At 41.9% G+C, this 16720-nt stretch overlaps 1 protein-coding gene across 2 annotated transcripts in view; it reads right to left on the reverse strand.

Annotated features, from left to right (window-relative positions):
- The window catches only part of UBE4B (ubiquitination factor E4B), a 122056-nt gene that overhangs the window by 74200 nt on the left and 31136 nt on the right, over positions 1-16720 (reverse strand). For both annotated transcript variants that reach the window (XM_005690715.3, XM_005690714.3), the window contains exon 2: positions 10692-10878. In XM_005690715.3, coding sequence (XP_005690772.1) covers positions 10692-10878 — 187 coding nt within the window. The remainder of the gene's footprint in view (positions 1-10691; positions 10879-16720) is intronic.

A 16720-nucleotide genomic window follows, 5' to 3' on the forward strand; every position in this document is an offset into this window, starting at 1 on the left:
AGGCATAGAGATGCAGAGAACAGACTTGCGGACACAGCAGGGAAAGGAGACGGTGGGACGAACTGAGAGCAGCGAGGACACATACGCTACCGTGTGTAAAACAGGCAGCTAGCGAGAAGCTGCTGCACAGCACAGGGAGCCCAGCCCAGCACTCTGCAGTAACCGGGAGGGCTGGGGAGGAGGGCGAAGGCTGGGAGGAAGGTTCAAGGGGGAGGGGGTATACATAGATACCCAGGACTGACTCCCGTTGTAGTACAGCAGAAACCAACACAATTATCGGAGAAAAATTATCCTCCAATAAAAAAAATTTTTTTTAATTGAAAAAGAAAGCACTGGGTCACCAAAATGAGCCTTAAATCCTCAATCGAGCTGTTAAAAAGGAAGGGAAGCGGGGTGAGGTGACTTTAAAGCTTTTGCCCAATCCTCTTTTACAGATAAGAATACTGAGATCCACTAAGTCTAAGACTTCCCTTAGGAACTTCAGCAAGTCAGAAATAGAACAAAGATTAAAACTCAGGACTTCTCACTCCACAGAAAATGCTGCAATTTGCTTTACCCCACACTGCTGAACAGTTCTTCAATCACAGCCACTTTAAACCAAAGCTATATATGTTGTATACCTTCTAAAATTAAAAAAGAAAACTTGAAAAGACATTAATGTTATAAAAGGAATCATTCATTCCACTGCTAATCAAAATTCTAAAGCATTTTACATAGACCTTGACAATGAACTTAGCTAAGTGGTTAACATTCATGAAACATACAAAGTATAGTTCTATCTTAATTGGCCAATATGAACATCACCCCCAACATGAATTAAAATGAACATATTCTATTACATAAAGCAGAATGACATATCTGATCATCAGCTAATTTTCTGGTGAAACAAGTTTGTTCTCGTGAATAAACACAAATGAAATGGAATTTCAAACCTGTGAAGTAAAACAGTAATATCGAAAATCTTGGGACAAGAAAACCAACAACTCAAATTGGAAAATTGCTTTGATATTCATATTTATGACTGGTTCTAAATATGATATTTTTGACTGGTTCTAAATATGACATTTATAATTTGTTCTGAATATTCCATAGAACTAATCATGCAGAGAATCATACATCTGGAATCAAAAGACCATGACTGCTCTGAGAAGAAATGGCTGATTCTATGGCTGGGGCAGAGAAAATATAAGATGAGCCTGGAGCATTTTACAAATGCCAGAAAGACAGTACTCAAAAACCTAAAAGGATAAGCATGTCAGCAAAGAAGTCAACATGAAAGAGTTCCCAATGGCCAAAACTGGAACAACTTGCATTTTTAAAAATTGCAGAAATAAATGATATAGCAATATGAATTACAGCTCAAAAGAATAAAATAAATATACATGAGTTCATGCTGATGTGGGCTTCTCAGGTAATGCAAATGGTAAGGAACCCACCTGCCAACACAGGAGACAAAAGATGTGGGTTTGATCCCTGGATCAGGAAGATCCCTTGGAGGAGGGCCTGGCAGCCCGCTCCAGTATTCTTACCTGGGAAATCTCATGGACAGAGGAGCCTGGAGCGCTACAGTCCATGGGACTGCAAAGAGTTGGACACAACTGAATCAACTCAGCATGCTGAGCATGCTGATGTAAATAAGGATTAAATAAATAACTGGACAAATGTCTCTTATAGAAGAATTTAAAATATATGTACATACTTGCCCCTCCAGGATGTAAAACTTAGGAATTGGGCTGAACTTAGGAATTCAATTCCAAAGAAACGAGTTTGGAAAAGGAGTGGAGAGACCTTGTGAACCCCAGTTTAACGGGGAGGTGAATGAAGATCAACATCACCAGAGATGCCTGATGAGAAACTTCACCTTTACGACAGTCTTCCTCCTATACCCAAATCCCAGTCTAATCATGAGGAAAACACCAAGATAAAGCCAAAGTAAGGAAATTCTACAGAGTACTCTTCACCACTGCTAAAATCATGAAAAACACAAAAAGGCTGAAAAACTGTCACAGACTAAATGAGACTAAGGACACTTATGTTTAGTTGATAATAAAATACTAAGGATAATGTTAGTTTTGATAAATGTACCAGATATTAACATTAGGGGAAAATGGGTGAAGGACATAAGGGGACTCTCAGTGTGTGTGCAACTTTTCAATAAATCTAAAAAGTAATTTTATTTAAAAAAATGGAACAACTAAAAATATACATAAAATATATCATATTGGGTTGGCCAAAAAGTTCATTTGCGTTTTTCAACCCAAAATTACCTAATAATCATAATTACAAATCAAACACCACAGTCATGAGCCTAAGAGAGCGACTGTGGGCCTCCCTGTCGTGGAGGACCCTTCACAAGCCCACCTCCTCCCACTAGACAGTGAGCCCTTCAGCATGCATTAACTGAGACTTGCCCATCTCTGCAGCCCTGGCTCCTAAGACAGTGCCTGCAGGTAGAAAGCATTAAACACGTGTTCATATGCACAAGTGGAAGCATGACAAAGGCCATTTGCAAGAATCATGCTAAAAAAGAATGTAGGTTATTACTAAGCATATTAAAGACTAGCAGTTAGAGAAAAGAGACTCTGTCTCTAACCCAGTCCTCGGAACCAGCCGGGAGACCAGCCAAACGGCTTCTTGGTTGTTCCTAACAGGCCCTGGCTGCTCATTTCTGCTTCCAGAGCAGAAGATCTTGACCACACACTCAGGCAGACACAACCGAGGGGGTCAAAATGACAGTAGCTCTCGGACTAGCTTCCAGATATTTTATTTGAAGTCCTTCATTGAGGAACACATAAAGTATGGGTATCATAATTTTTAAAACTATTCTCATAACAATATTTGAATATAATTGGTCTCCTTCGTATACCTTCATGTTTTAATGATACATGCATTTAAAAGTATTTTTTGAGAAGGCTATCCCCAGTTTGCCAAAGGGCAATGGAATGACAACAGCTAAGAAACACAGGACTAGGGACAAAAAAGGCAACGAGAGAACTTGCTCCACCAGACCTAATCATTCTGTCAAGATGGAACTTGTTTGATAAAGGATTCACAGGGGAACTCTTGAGCAAGAATGACCACAGCTTGGGAGAGGTCATGACAGCCAGGGAGGGTGAGGCTTTATTGGACATGTTCAAGATGTCCGACGGGTAAACAACAGAGGGAACAGAGGGGAGATAAGCATAATTCCAAAACAAGACTATAAAAGAAAAGCCATCCCAGAGGGTTAAGAATTTCTGAAGACTAGGTAATCATAGAACGATCTCAAGATGGGGGAAGGAACCAAGAAAACCAGTCTCTCGTCCCAGGAATTTAACAAGCACAGATTTTTAAAAGGAAACTAAAGAACATTTTCGCCACTGCTGTACTGTAAGCGCTTCCAGGAAAGAAAATGAGTCTCTCTCCATCTCTGTGCTTCCATAACCAAGCACTGTGTTTGACCTGCAACAGCCCTAAGTAAACACTGGATAAGCTCAAATGTAAATGCAACATTATCAATGATGATGACCAAAAAAACAGCTATCATGTGTGAGAAAAACATTCACCATGTTTATAAAGCTTTAAGACAGGCAGAAGCAACATTATATTGTGTGCTAGGTTGCTTCAATCGTGTCTAACTCTTTGCAACCCCATGGACTGCAGCCTGCCAGGCTCCTCTGTCCGTGGGATTCTCCAGGCAAGAATACTGGAGTGGGTTGCCATTCCCTCCTTTCTCCAGGGGATCTTTCTGACCATAGGTGGAACCCAAGTCTCTTATGTCTCCTGCAATGGCAGGCAGGTTCTTTACCACTAGTACCACCTGGGAAGCTACTACAAGTCATGTAGTGCAGTCCCTTCACCCCAAAACAGGAGGGAACCTTGAACACAGCCACACAGAGGCATGGGCACAAGAAGCCTGAAGTAGAGGCTGGAGTGATGCTGCCACAAGCCAAGAAAAACAAGGAGTGCCAGCAACCAACTGAAGTGAGAAGAGGCAAGGATTCTTCCTTCCAACCTTCAGAGGGAGCACAGCCCTGCTGACACCTTGACATCAGACTTCTAATCTCCAGAACTGTGAGAGGACAATTTCTATTGTTTTAAGTCATCAAATTTTGGATACTTTGCTATGATGGCCTCAGGAAACTAATATAAAGGTAGGTGGCACTGCAGAAGCTGGGGCCAGATGGGAGAAGCAACCACAGGACTCACAGCCAACTTCTGAACCCTTGCTTCTGTCACTTGTACTGAAAGCACCCTGATTAAGAAATTGTTGTTCAGTCGCTTAGTTGCATCCGAATCTTTGAAAACCCATGGACTGTAGCATGTCAGGCTTCCCTGTCCTTCACTATCTCCTAGAGTTTGCTCAAACTCATGTCCATTGAGTCATTCCAACCATCTCATCCTCTGACGCCCCCTTCAATCTTTCCCAGCATCAGGGTCTTTTCCAATGAGTCGACTCTTTGCATCAGGAGGACAGAGTACTGGAGCTGCAGCATCAGTCCTTCAAATGAATATTCAGGATTTATGTCCTTTAGGATTGACTGGTTGGATCTCCTTGCAATCCAAGGGTTAAGCAATAAGAAGACTGCAGAATAACTGCCTGGTCACTACCGGATCAGAACCTTTTACCACGGGTGGCAGCCAACCGAGTATTTGTCCAAGAAGCACTTCATTCTGGAACAGAAGTCTTCCCTTCACACTCAGTGGATAATAAAGCTACCAACTGGCCCTATGTTTGTCATCTCGGACCACAGAGGGTAAGCACAAGGCATCATCATCCTCATGGAAACTACTCACACTGTTTTCATGAATAAAACGCACACAAGTCCTTGCCCCCATGGAGCTCACACTAGGAAAGGAAGCAGAGAAAACAGGATACACTACAAGTACTGGAAACAGTGAGGGATTCTATTTCCCAGGACTCCAAAATTACTACAGATGGTGATTGCAGCCATGAAATTAAAAGACGCTTGCTCCTTGGAAGAAAAGCTATGACAAACCTAGACAGCGTATTAAGAAGCAGAGACATTACTTTGCTGACAAAGGTCCGCCTAGTTAAAGCAATGGTTTTTTCAGTAGTCAAGTATGGATGTGAGAGATGGACCATAAAGCTGAGCACCAGAAAACTGATGCTTTTGAACTGTGGTGTTGAAGAAGACTCTTGAGAGTCCCTTGGACTGCAAGGAGATCCAACCTGTCAATCCTAAAGGAAATCAATCTTGAATATACATTGGAGGGATTGATGCTAAAGCTGAAGCTCCAATACTTTGGCCACCTGATGCAAAGAGCTGACTCATTAGAAAAGACCAGGATGCTGAGAGATTGGAGGCAGGAGGAGAAGGTGACGACAGAGGATGAGATGGTTGGACGGCATCACCGACTCAATGAACATGAATCTGAGCAAACTCTAGGAGACAGTGAAGGACAGAAAAACCTGGCGTGCTGCAGTCCATGGGATCGCAAGAGTCGAACATCACTGAAGAACAACAAGTAATATACATGCTATGTTGTGGGCAACAAGAGCTCGAGGAAAAAGTGTCTATATCAGATACAGGATGAACGTTTAGACAAGGTGGTCATCGCTTCTCAGCCTTTTGGCTAAGATCAAGTGTAGACAAGGTGGCCTTTTTGAAAAAGTGACACTTGGGTAAACATATGAAGAGTAGAAGGAAAATGCCGTGTGGACTTTAGGGTATGAGCATTCTAGGCAAAGAAACAGCAAACATAAAAACCCCCAACAGGTACCATGGTTTTCCTGGTGGCTCAGTCAGTAAAGAATCCACATGCAATGCTGGAGACCTGGGTTCAGTCCCTGGGTTGGGAAGATCTGGAGAAAGGAATGGCAACCCACTCTAGTATTCTTGCCTGGAGAATCCCATGGACAGAGGAACCTGGTGGGTTACAGTTCATGGGGTCTCAAAGAGTTGGACAGGATTGAGCAACTAACACACACAGACACACAAAAAACAAACACAAACAGGAACCATGTCTGGAATGTCCCAGGAACAGAGGGGAAGCCAGCACATTTGTAGCTGAAGGAGGAAGAAGGGCAAAGAGAGACGAGGACAGGTTCAGGGCAGGACCTCATGCAGCCCCAGGTCGAGGTAAGGACTCTGATTTTTATTTCGATTGAGGCCAGAAGACAACAGAAGATGATGTGACCTGTCTTAGGAGGGGTTTATTTTCTGTTTCACTTAAACCTATTAAGTAAGTTCCTGAAAATCTGGGCTTTCCTTGTGGCTCAGCTAGTAAAGAATCCACCTGCAGTGCAGGAGACCTCGGTTCGATCCCTGGGTTGAGAAGATCCCCTGGAGATGGGAAAGGTTACCCACTCCAGCATTCTGTCCTGGAGAATTCCATGAACTGTATATAATCCATGGGGTTGCAAAGAATCAGACACCACTGAGTGACTTTCACTTCACTTCCTGAAAATCTGTTTATCCAATCTGCCAAGAGTATGGCTAATAATATCTACCTGTTTGTGATTATGAATAATGATGATTACGAGAAACACAATGGTGACTTAACAGCATAGAGGTGCATCTGCCAAGAATGAACCATTCAGAGTTGCCCAAGTCTGTTGGTTACTGTTGTGACAATAACTATCCTCCTTGCTGAAAAGAATAATGCTTTGCAGTGCTGTAGTCTTGCTTCAGTGGAACCTAGTCTGGCTCTGCATGAACAACAGACTGAGGTGAAGCCAGGGCAGGCACGGAGAGACACGTCTAGAGCCCACTCTAGTAGTCCAGGTGAGATACGCAAGTGCCTTGAACCTGGGCAGTAGCAGGAGAGGCGGTGAGATGAGAAGAGGTGGTGAGAATTGAGTCTGGTTCTAAATTTTGCTGATGGACCTAGGACAGAGGTCAGCAAGCCTCAGTCCACAGGCCACACTTACTTATTTTTGTAAATGAAGTTTTATTGAAACACAGCAATGCTCATCAGTTGACACAAAGTCTATAGCTGTTTTGTGCTAGGGGGTAGAGAAGAATGTTTGTGAGAGACTGCACAGCCTGCAGAGCCAAAAATATTTACTAACTGGCCCTTTAAAGAAAGAATTTGCTGACTCTCAACCTAGAATATGAGGTAAAAAGAAGAGAGAATGTTTTAAGCTTGAAGAAGAGTGAAGTGTTAGTCACTCAGTCATGTCCAACTCTTTGCAAGCCCACGAACTATATAGCCCACCAGGCTCCTCTATCTATGGAATTCTCCAGACAAGAATACTGGAGTGGGTTGCCATTCCCTTCTCCAGGGGATCTTCCCTAGCCAGGGACTGAACCCAGGTCTCCTCCACTGCAGGTCGATTCATTACCATCTGAGCCACCAGGGATGCCCATTTTAAGCTTAAGCAACTAGAAAAAAAATGAGTTATCATTTACTGACATAGGGTTCTAAGAAAAAATAAGATGTAAGGAAATATCACGAACTTGATTTTGAATGTGTTAACTGTGAGACGTGTATTAGATGAACTTCACACTGAAGTTCAAAGAACAGGCCAACTTCGGTACCAACAGGTACCAACTTCGTTAAATTAGAAATACTAATCAAACCCAGGAAACTGGATAAAATTAATAAGAGAATAAAGCATAGAGATAGAGAGAAAAAGAGGTTAAATATTGAGCCCTTGAACCCTGACCTTTAGAAGCTTGGGAAATGAAAAAGACTCATACAAAGAACTAAGAAGGAACAGATGGAGACAGGATGAAAATCAGGAGTGTAACGCTCTGAAGCTGAAGAGAGAGTGTTTCAAGAAGAAGACCAAAGCCACGTGGAATGAAGCTGACAGGTCAGACCAGACGGTGACTCAGAGCTGACCACAGGAGGCCTCACCTGATGGGATTCGACTCAGCAAAGTCCAAGGACAGAAAGAGGAGACTAAAGAGACAACTCATTCTAGAAATCGTTGTGAAGGGGTGCAGAGAAGTGGGGTGGAAGTCAGCAGGGGATATGAGATCAAGAGAGTTCTTTTTCATTTACTCCCATGATGCGAGAAGGAACAGCATGTACAATGGCTGTTTAAACAAAAATAAAAGGTTTCCACTTGAGATGGAGAACCAGATGAAGCAGAAGAGACGACAGGAACTGCTGTAGCAATGGCTCTGGGCAGTGAGAGGAGATGGGATCCAGGGTACAGACGGCAGCAAGGGCAGGGACAGTTCAACTATGACAAAAACTGGCCGCACATACTGGTTGGTAGTGGAGGCAGGATCGAAGTTGAAGGAGGTAGGTTCCCTTCTGCCTGCGTCTGTTCTCTCCACAAAACTGGAAGCTGGGCCACCAGCCAAGGGTGTACATGGAGAAGAGGTGTTACAGATTAGAGAAGGTATGAAATAGACTGAAACAGACTGTGGGAGAGTGAACAAGGAAATACCGTACAATTACTCACTAGTATTAAGGGTCCACTTGAGTTTGTGATGATGGCTCTGAAATGAGACTGCTAGTATGGTTTTTCTCTAGCCCTATTTCACAGCAAGAGACCAAGAACAGGAGGGGACTGGGACTTAAGACGAGGATCATACTTTAAGGGAGGAAGACAGCGAGAGAGAGGCCAGAGAAGGAGTGACAGTAGTGACTGGCCATGAAATTTCCGCAGGTTGAGGAGGGAAGTAAGGACACGAGGAGGGGGAACATGAGGAAAGTAAAAAGGTGATGGGACAACAGACTGTAGCCCTGAGGGAACATTGAGGATTTGGGCACAGAGGGGTGAGCTAAAAAGCCGAAGGTGGTGGTCAGAAAGTCGCTGAGACTGAAAAATCTAGAGTCTGACCGTGGCAGTGAGTGGCTGGAGTCAGAGGGAAGGAAAGGTCGCTGAAGGGGAGGAGCTCAAGAGACAGAGAGGTCAGAGTTCTGGAAGGATCATCCCACACAGCTAATGAAATCATCACAAATTAAGACAGAAACAGTGCTGGACAGACAAATAGTGGACATAACGAGTCCTGTGGGTGAGCAGGCTTTGGAATATAAGCCTCAACAAGTGAGAGAAGTGGAGAATACTGTTAGGTGACACAAGATTCAAACCAATGTGTTTTCAGGGTAGAGGAATGGTCTAGAAGAAGAAACGAGAAAGCCATGGAGAAAGAGGTCAGATCCAGTGAGAGCACTAAGGGGAAGGGATGCTGACAGAGCGTGATTTTGCTGGTGGCTGGGCACAAGGCTTTCAGAATTTAGGGAAGCGGGGAAGGAAAGGTACATATGACAAGCCACATAAGGATTAGAGACTGGGAGATGAGGCATGAGGACAGGGGGAGACAGGGTGGCTGACATGAGCGGGCCTAAGGGGCATGCCGAGACGACCTGCTGTAGCAAGGAGCAGCAGGAGCCTGCTGAGAGCAGGCAGGGTTCCAAGTCCCCAGGACACTTTGCTGATGCAGCGAAGTTTTTAAGTCCCTCCCCATCCCACAAGCTCTTCCCTGGACACTTTCCAGCATCCCAAGTGGGGTCTGATCATGGTGAGACAAGCAGCACTGCCAGCGGCACCATAGGCAAAGGCAGAAAAAGGAGAAAACACAATTGGAATCCTGAACCTTTCTCCTAGTAGATCACCACAGCTTCTCTAAGCAGTGTAACCAGGAAACATTTCAGACACAGGCATCGTTTATTACTAACATGTTTTGGCCTGAGCCTCTCTCATTTAATAAGCAGCAGATTTACATAGAAGCATTTATATTTGCCTTAGGAGGGGCCTACAATGATGCCTAATGAGAGTTTTAGTAACAGAAACTCCGCAGATAACTTTTAATCGACAAGTTATCCTAGATCATGAAGATGGATTGTTCAGAGGTGACAGTGCATTAAACAAGAGCAGAGCTGACAATCAGATATTACATTATTAGATGATATGATGATCAATGCAGGTCTCTTAGCACCTGCTTTTTCCTACTTAGAATCTTAACTATTATAATAATTATAAAGTCAATAGTTATTACATTTGATAGAAAAGTTCACTTAGCAAAAAGACAGATATCATAAAAGATACATTTCCCAACAAAGACAACCATGGACATCAATCATGAGCTCGTTAATTATAAAGAAATTAACTTCTACAACAGTTAAACTATCAATGAGACAGTTAGAAGACATCATATCAGGTGAACTTATTATGGCTCATTTATATTAATACTTCTGTAGTTAAGAGTTCAAACTTTTATTCTATTTTATTTTCTTTTTGGCCATATTGCAAGGCTTATGGGATCTTAGTTCCCTGACCAGGTGTTGAATCCAGGCCCTCAGCAGTGAGAGTACACAGTCCTAACCATTGGAATATCAGGGAATTCCCCAGGCGAACTTTCCATACCCTGAAAATTTAGAGAAAAGCTTCTATGACAATATAGAATGAAGACAATGAAATCCATAATCAGAGGCATTATTCTGACCATTATTTCAATCTTGCATTTGCAGAATATTTTATCTTAAAAGGAAAAGTATCAACCAAAGTCATAAAATCTGCAGAACCAAATTTAGTCTTAAGCTCCTTGTCATCAGAGACAAAGACCTGGCCTTGTCGGAAAAAAAGCATGAAAGTTACAGAAAACAGTCAGCTTCAACACATCACTGTCAAAACATCAAAATGAACAGACGTTAACAAAACACACTGTAATGACCTTAATCTTTAAACCACTGCTTGCAGGATTTTAAAAAGTTGCTGTTCATTTTATCCTGGCGTGGAAATGTCACAACTGTAACAGAAAGCTCCCAGGTATGAAGGTGAGGCTTACCTGATGCACCAATGGGGGAGGTAGCGGGGGTCATGTTGTGGACGTTCAGACCAAGGCTCTGGGAGGGGCCTGGAGCTGATGCTGCTATAGGAGGCCCGGGGGGGTTCTCCCTCTGGGGAGAAGTGAGAGGGGTGGTAGGCTGGGAGGTCTGTCCACCAGCAAGTCGTGCAAGGCGCCTCCGTCGGATCTACAATGAGGGGGAAAGAGGATTCTGTGAAAAACAGTAGAAACAACTCTGCATGAGAATAACATTATTAACATTATCAATAACCATACCTGAGCATTAAAAACTAAACATGCCTTGAGAAAAAAGGACTCATTTGAGACAAACGATAACTCTGTATGGCAGTATTTTTATAAGGTACCAACTAACTTTTTAAAAATTGCATCTTAATTTTTTTACCACCTGTTTATCAAACCTTGAGTGACACTGTGAATTTACACTAAGCATACTACACTTTTCAACACATTAAAGCTCCTTGTTATTGTAATAAAATCCACAGACTTGGTCATTTTAAATAGAATTTAAAACAAATATACACTGTGTCTGGCTGAGTCCCTTAGATGTTCATCTCAAACTACCACAACACTGTTAATTAACTGGCTATATCCCAATGCAAAATAAAAAGTTTAAAGTTTAAAAATATAATAAATATCCAATATAATTCCCTAAAACAATGAGAAAATAACAAAAGTTACATTAAGAGATTTTACTCTCATTTTTAAAAACAAAATGATTAGGTTTAACTTTCAATAAAAATATTATCTATAATTTCCTCCTTACAATTATATCCCAGAGTTACCAAGTGATTACAAATATGTACCACAGAAGCCCAGTGTATCACAGAAATGGTTTTCCCACATTTTGACTGTCATTAATTCATAACCAGGCAATGAACTCTGAGCACCTGCCCTCCCACACAGTGGGCATATCTGACAATTATGATAAAGTTTCTGGCTCTAAGTGGGCATCAGAGAAGCAAACCAATTAGGCTGCTCACACTCTTTCCATTACGAATAAGGAAGATAAAAAAGTTAAATTACAGCAAACATTAATGGGGATGGACACTGTCTGAATTAAGAATTTATAAGTCATTCTAACATTGGTGGAAATCTGCACCTTCCATGGTTCAGACAACAGGAATGTCCTGACTCTTGGCCCCAAAGTTGAGAAGCCTCTCCTATAAATATATTTATCAAGGAATTTATACAAAATCCTGAAGTTGTTTGGTTTTTCAACCATCTCCTTAACTAGATTAAATTCCTTGATGAAAAGAATTATTAACAGGGCTTATTTATTTAAATAAAAACTGATGCTTCTAGTAATGTTCTAAGTACTTTACACCTTACTATTCAATCCTCATAATAACCCACTGAAGCAGGTACCTATGTACATTTTGTATATGAGCAAACTGAGGTACAGACAGGTTAGATGTCTTGCCTAACGGGCCAGTGGCAAAGCTGGAATTTGAACTCGCTAAAATCTAGCTTTAGTGTCTGCGCTCCTATCACTAAAGCTGGCCATATCTAGGGGTCTCAAAAACACTTTCAGAGGGTCTGTGAAGCCAAACATTAAGGCATTTGCCTTTTTCACTCTCATTCCCCCGTGTCAAGTGGAGTTTTCCAGAGGCTACATGACAAGCATGCTGCAGCAAATTAAATAAAAAAGTTAATGAGATTCCAGCTGTCTTCCATTAAATTAGACATTTAAGAGAATTGCGAAAGTAAAAACAGTGTCACTCACTGAATTTGTTCTGGAAAATGTAGTTATTTTCGTTCAGTTCAGTTCAGTCACTCAGACGTCTCTGACTCTTTGTGACCCCGTGGACTACAGCACGCCAAGCTTCCGTGTCCTTCACCAACTCCTAGAGTTTGCTTAAACTCATGTTCTTCAGGTCAGTGATGCCATCCACCCATCTCCTGCTCTGTCATCCCCTTCTCCTCCTGCCTTCAATCTTTCTCAGCATCACGGTCTTCTCCAGTGAGTCAGTTCTTTGCATCATATTCTTTGCATCAGTTCTTTACAACGTATTCATGCTGAGCTTCAGCTTTAGCATGTCCTTCCAATGAATATTTAGGACCGATTTCCTTTTGGATGGACTGGTTGGATCTTCTTGCTGTCCAAGGGACCCTCAAGAGTCTTCTCCAACACCACAGTTCAAAAGCATCAATTCTTCTGCACTCAGCTTTCTTTATGGTCCAACTCTCACATCCATACATGACCACTGGAAAAACCATAGCTTTGACTAGGCAGACCTTTGTCAGCAAAGTAATGTCTCTGCTTTAAAAAGCAGAGACACTGTCAAGGTTTGTCATAGCTTTTCTTCCAAGGAACAGCTGTCTTTTAATTTCATGGCTGCGGTCACTGTCTGCAGTGATTTGGGAGCCCAAGCAAATAAAGTCTCTGTTTCCGCTGTTTCCCCATCTATGTGCCATGAAGTGATGGGACCAGATGCCATGATCTTCGTTTTTGTATGATGAGTTTTAAGCCAGCTTTTTCACTTTCCTCTTTCACGTTCATCAAGAGGCTCTCTAGTTCCTCTTCATTTTCTGCCATAAGGGTTGTATTATCTGCATATCTGAGGTTATTGATATTTCTCCCAGCAATCTTGATTTTAGCTTGTGCTTCATCCAGACCAGCATTTCTCATGATGTACTCTGCATATAAGTTAAATAAACAGGGTGACAATATACAGCCTTGACATACTCCTTTCCCAATTTGGAACCAGTCTGTTGTTCCATGTCCAGTTTTAACTGTTGCCTCTTAACCTGCATACAGATTTCTCAGGAGGCAGGTAAGGTGGTCTGGTATTCACATCTCCTTAAGAATTTTCCATAATTTGTTGTGAACCACACTGTCAAAGGCTTTGGTGTAGTCAACAAAGCAGAAGCAGATGTTTTTCTGGAACTCTCTTGCTTCTTTGATGATCCAAATGATGTTAGCAATTTGATCTCTGATTCCTCTGTGCCTTTTCTAAATCCAGCTTGAACATCTGGAAGTTCTCAGTTCAGGCACTGTTAAAGATAAGCTTGGAGAATTTCAAGCATGTAATTTAAAACTTTGATACCATGTAAAATAAGTGCAATTATGTGGTAGTCTGAACATTCTTTGGCACTGCCTTTCTTTGGGATCGGAATGAAAACTGACCTTTTCCAATCCTGAAGCCACTGCCAAGTTTTCCAAATTTGCTGGCATATTGAGTGCAGCACTTTCACATCATCTTTTAGGACCTGAAATAGCTCAGCTGGAATTTCATCACCTCATCACTAGCTTTGTTTGTAGTGATGCTTCCTATGGCCCACTTGACTTCGCACTCCAGGATGTCTGGGCTAGGTAAGTGATCACACCATCATGGTTATCTGGGTCATTAAGATCTTTTTTGTACAGTTCTTCTGTGTATTCTTGCCACTTTTTCCTAATATCTTCTGCTTCTGTTAGGTCCATATCATTTCTGTCCTTTATTGTGACCATCTTTCCATGAAATATTCCCTTGGTATCTCTAATTTTCTTGAAGAGATCTCTAGTCTTTCCCATTCTATTGTCTTCCTCTATTTCTTTGCATTGATCACTGAGGAAGGCTTTCTTCTCTCTCCTTGCCGTTCTTTAGAACTCTACATTCAGATGAATGTATCTATCCTTTTCTCTTTTGCCTTTAGCTTCTCTTCTTTTCTCAGCTATTTGTAAGGCCTCCTCAGATGACCATTTTGCCTTTTTGCATTTGTTTTTCTTGGGGATGGTCTTGATCACTGCTTCCTGTACAATGTTATGAACCTCTGTCCATAGTTCTTCAGGCACTCTGATCAGATCTAATCCCTTGAATCTATCTGTCACTTCCACTGTATAATCATAAGTGATTTGATTTAGGCATACCCGAATGGTCTAGTGGCTTTCCCTATTTTCTTCAATTTAAGTCTGAATTTTGCAATAAGGAGTTCATGATCTGAGCCACATATGAATGAAACAACAATCACAGAAAACTAACCAAACTGATCACATGGACTACAGCCTTGTCTAACTCAATGAAACTATGAGCCATGCCATGTAGAGCCACCCAAGATGGACGGGTCATGGTGGACAGTTCTGACAAAACGTGGTCCACTGAAAAAGGGAATGGAAAACCACTTCAGTATTCTTGCCTGGAGAACCCCATCAACAGCATGAAAAGGCAAAAAGATATGACACTGAAAGATGAACTCCCCAGGTCGGTAGATGCCCAATATGCTACTGAAGAAGAGTGGAGAAATAACTCCAGAAAGAATGAAGACACAGAGCCATAGCAAAAACAATGCCCAGTTGTGGATGTGACTGGTGATGGAAGTCCGATGCTGTAAAGAACAATACTGCAGAGGAACCTGGAAAGTTAGGTCTATGAATCAAGGTCAATTGGAAGTGGTCCAACGGGAGATGGCAAGAGTGAACAGACATTTGAGGAATCAGTGAATGAAAATGGACTGGACTGGGTGAATTTAATTCGGATGACCATTATACCTACTACTGTGGGCAAGAATCGCTTAGAAGAAATGGAGTAACCCTCATAGCCAACAAGACTCCAAAATGTAGTACGTGGGTGTAATCTCAAAAATGACAGAATGACTCTGTTCATTTCCAAGGCAAACCATTCAACATCACAGTAATTCAAGTCTATGCCCCAAGCACTAATGCCGAAGAAGCTGAAGTTGAACGGTTTTATGACGACCGACAAGATCTTCTAGAACTAACACCAAAAAAAGATGTCCTTTTCATCTTAAGGGATTGGAATGCAAAAGTAGGAAGTCAGTTATTTTCATTAAAAACATGTTATTAACACTGATGTTGTTTGTTCAGTCACCAAGTCCAATTCTTTGTGACCCCATGGACTGCAGCATGCCAGGCTTCCCTGTCCTTCATCATCTCCTGGAGTTTGCTCAAATTACCATTGAGTCAGTAATGCTATCAAACCATCTCAACCTCTGCTTCTCTCTTCTCCTTTTGCCTTCAGTCCTTCCCAGCATCAGGGTCCCTTCCAATGAGTCAGCTCTTCCAATCAGGCGGCCAAAGTACTGGATCTTCAACTTCAGCATCAGTCATTCCAGTGAATATTGAGCATTGATTTCCTTTAGGATCAACTGGTTTATCTCCTTGCTGTCCAAGAGACTCTCAATTCTTCTCCAGCCAACAATTTGAAAGCATCAGTTCTTCAGCACTCAGCCTTCTTTATGATCCAACTCTCACATCTGTACATGACTAATGGAAAAAACCATAGCTTTGACCATACAAACCTTTGTTTGCAAGTGATGTTTCTGCTTTTTAATATGCTATCTAGGTTTGTCAAACTTTCCTTCCAAGGAAAACAAGCTTTCTTTTTAATTTCATGGCTGCAATCACTGTCTGCAGTGATTTTGCAGCCCTAGAAAATAAAATCTGTCACTACTTCCACTGTTACCCCTTCTATTTGCCATGGAGCAATGGGGCCGGATGCCATGATCTTAGTGTTTTGAATGCTGAGTTTTAAGCCAGATTTTTCACTCTCCTCTTACCACCTTTAACAAGAGGCTCTTCAGTTCCTCTTCATTTTCTGCTACTGACATATCATGGCTTTTATTATTTTTTTAAAGAATTAATAAATATTTTTCTAAATTTCTCAGTTTTCACTTCTCTGAAGTGAAGTGAAAGTTGCTCAGTTATGTATGACTCTTTGTGACCCCATGAACTACACAGTCCATGGATTTCTCCAGGCCAGAATACTGGAGTGGGTAGCCCTTCCCTTCTCCAGGTACTCTTACCAAACTAATATGGTAAAATACTGATGTATATAAACCACCTAAACAAAAAATCATTGGGAGCCTCAATATTTTCTAAAAGTGTAAAGAAGACCTGAGACCAAAACCTTTGAGAATGGTTACACTTCCCTGGCTGCCTCTTGCTCACTTATCTTTATCGCCCTAAAACCTAGCTTGGCATCCGGTCTCTACAAGTGCTTACCAGCCAGAACTGGACAGGGGAGGGGAAAAGCAGAAGTCATCACCAGTCCTCATCGGAGGACTGGAAG

This window comes from Capra hircus, chromosome 16 (assembly GCF_001704415.2).
Source record: "Capra hircus breed San Clemente chromosome 16, ASM170441v1, whole genome shotgun sequence".
Classification (NCBI taxonomy): domain Eukaryota; kingdom Metazoa; phylum Chordata; class Mammalia; order Artiodactyla; family Bovidae; genus Capra; species Capra hircus.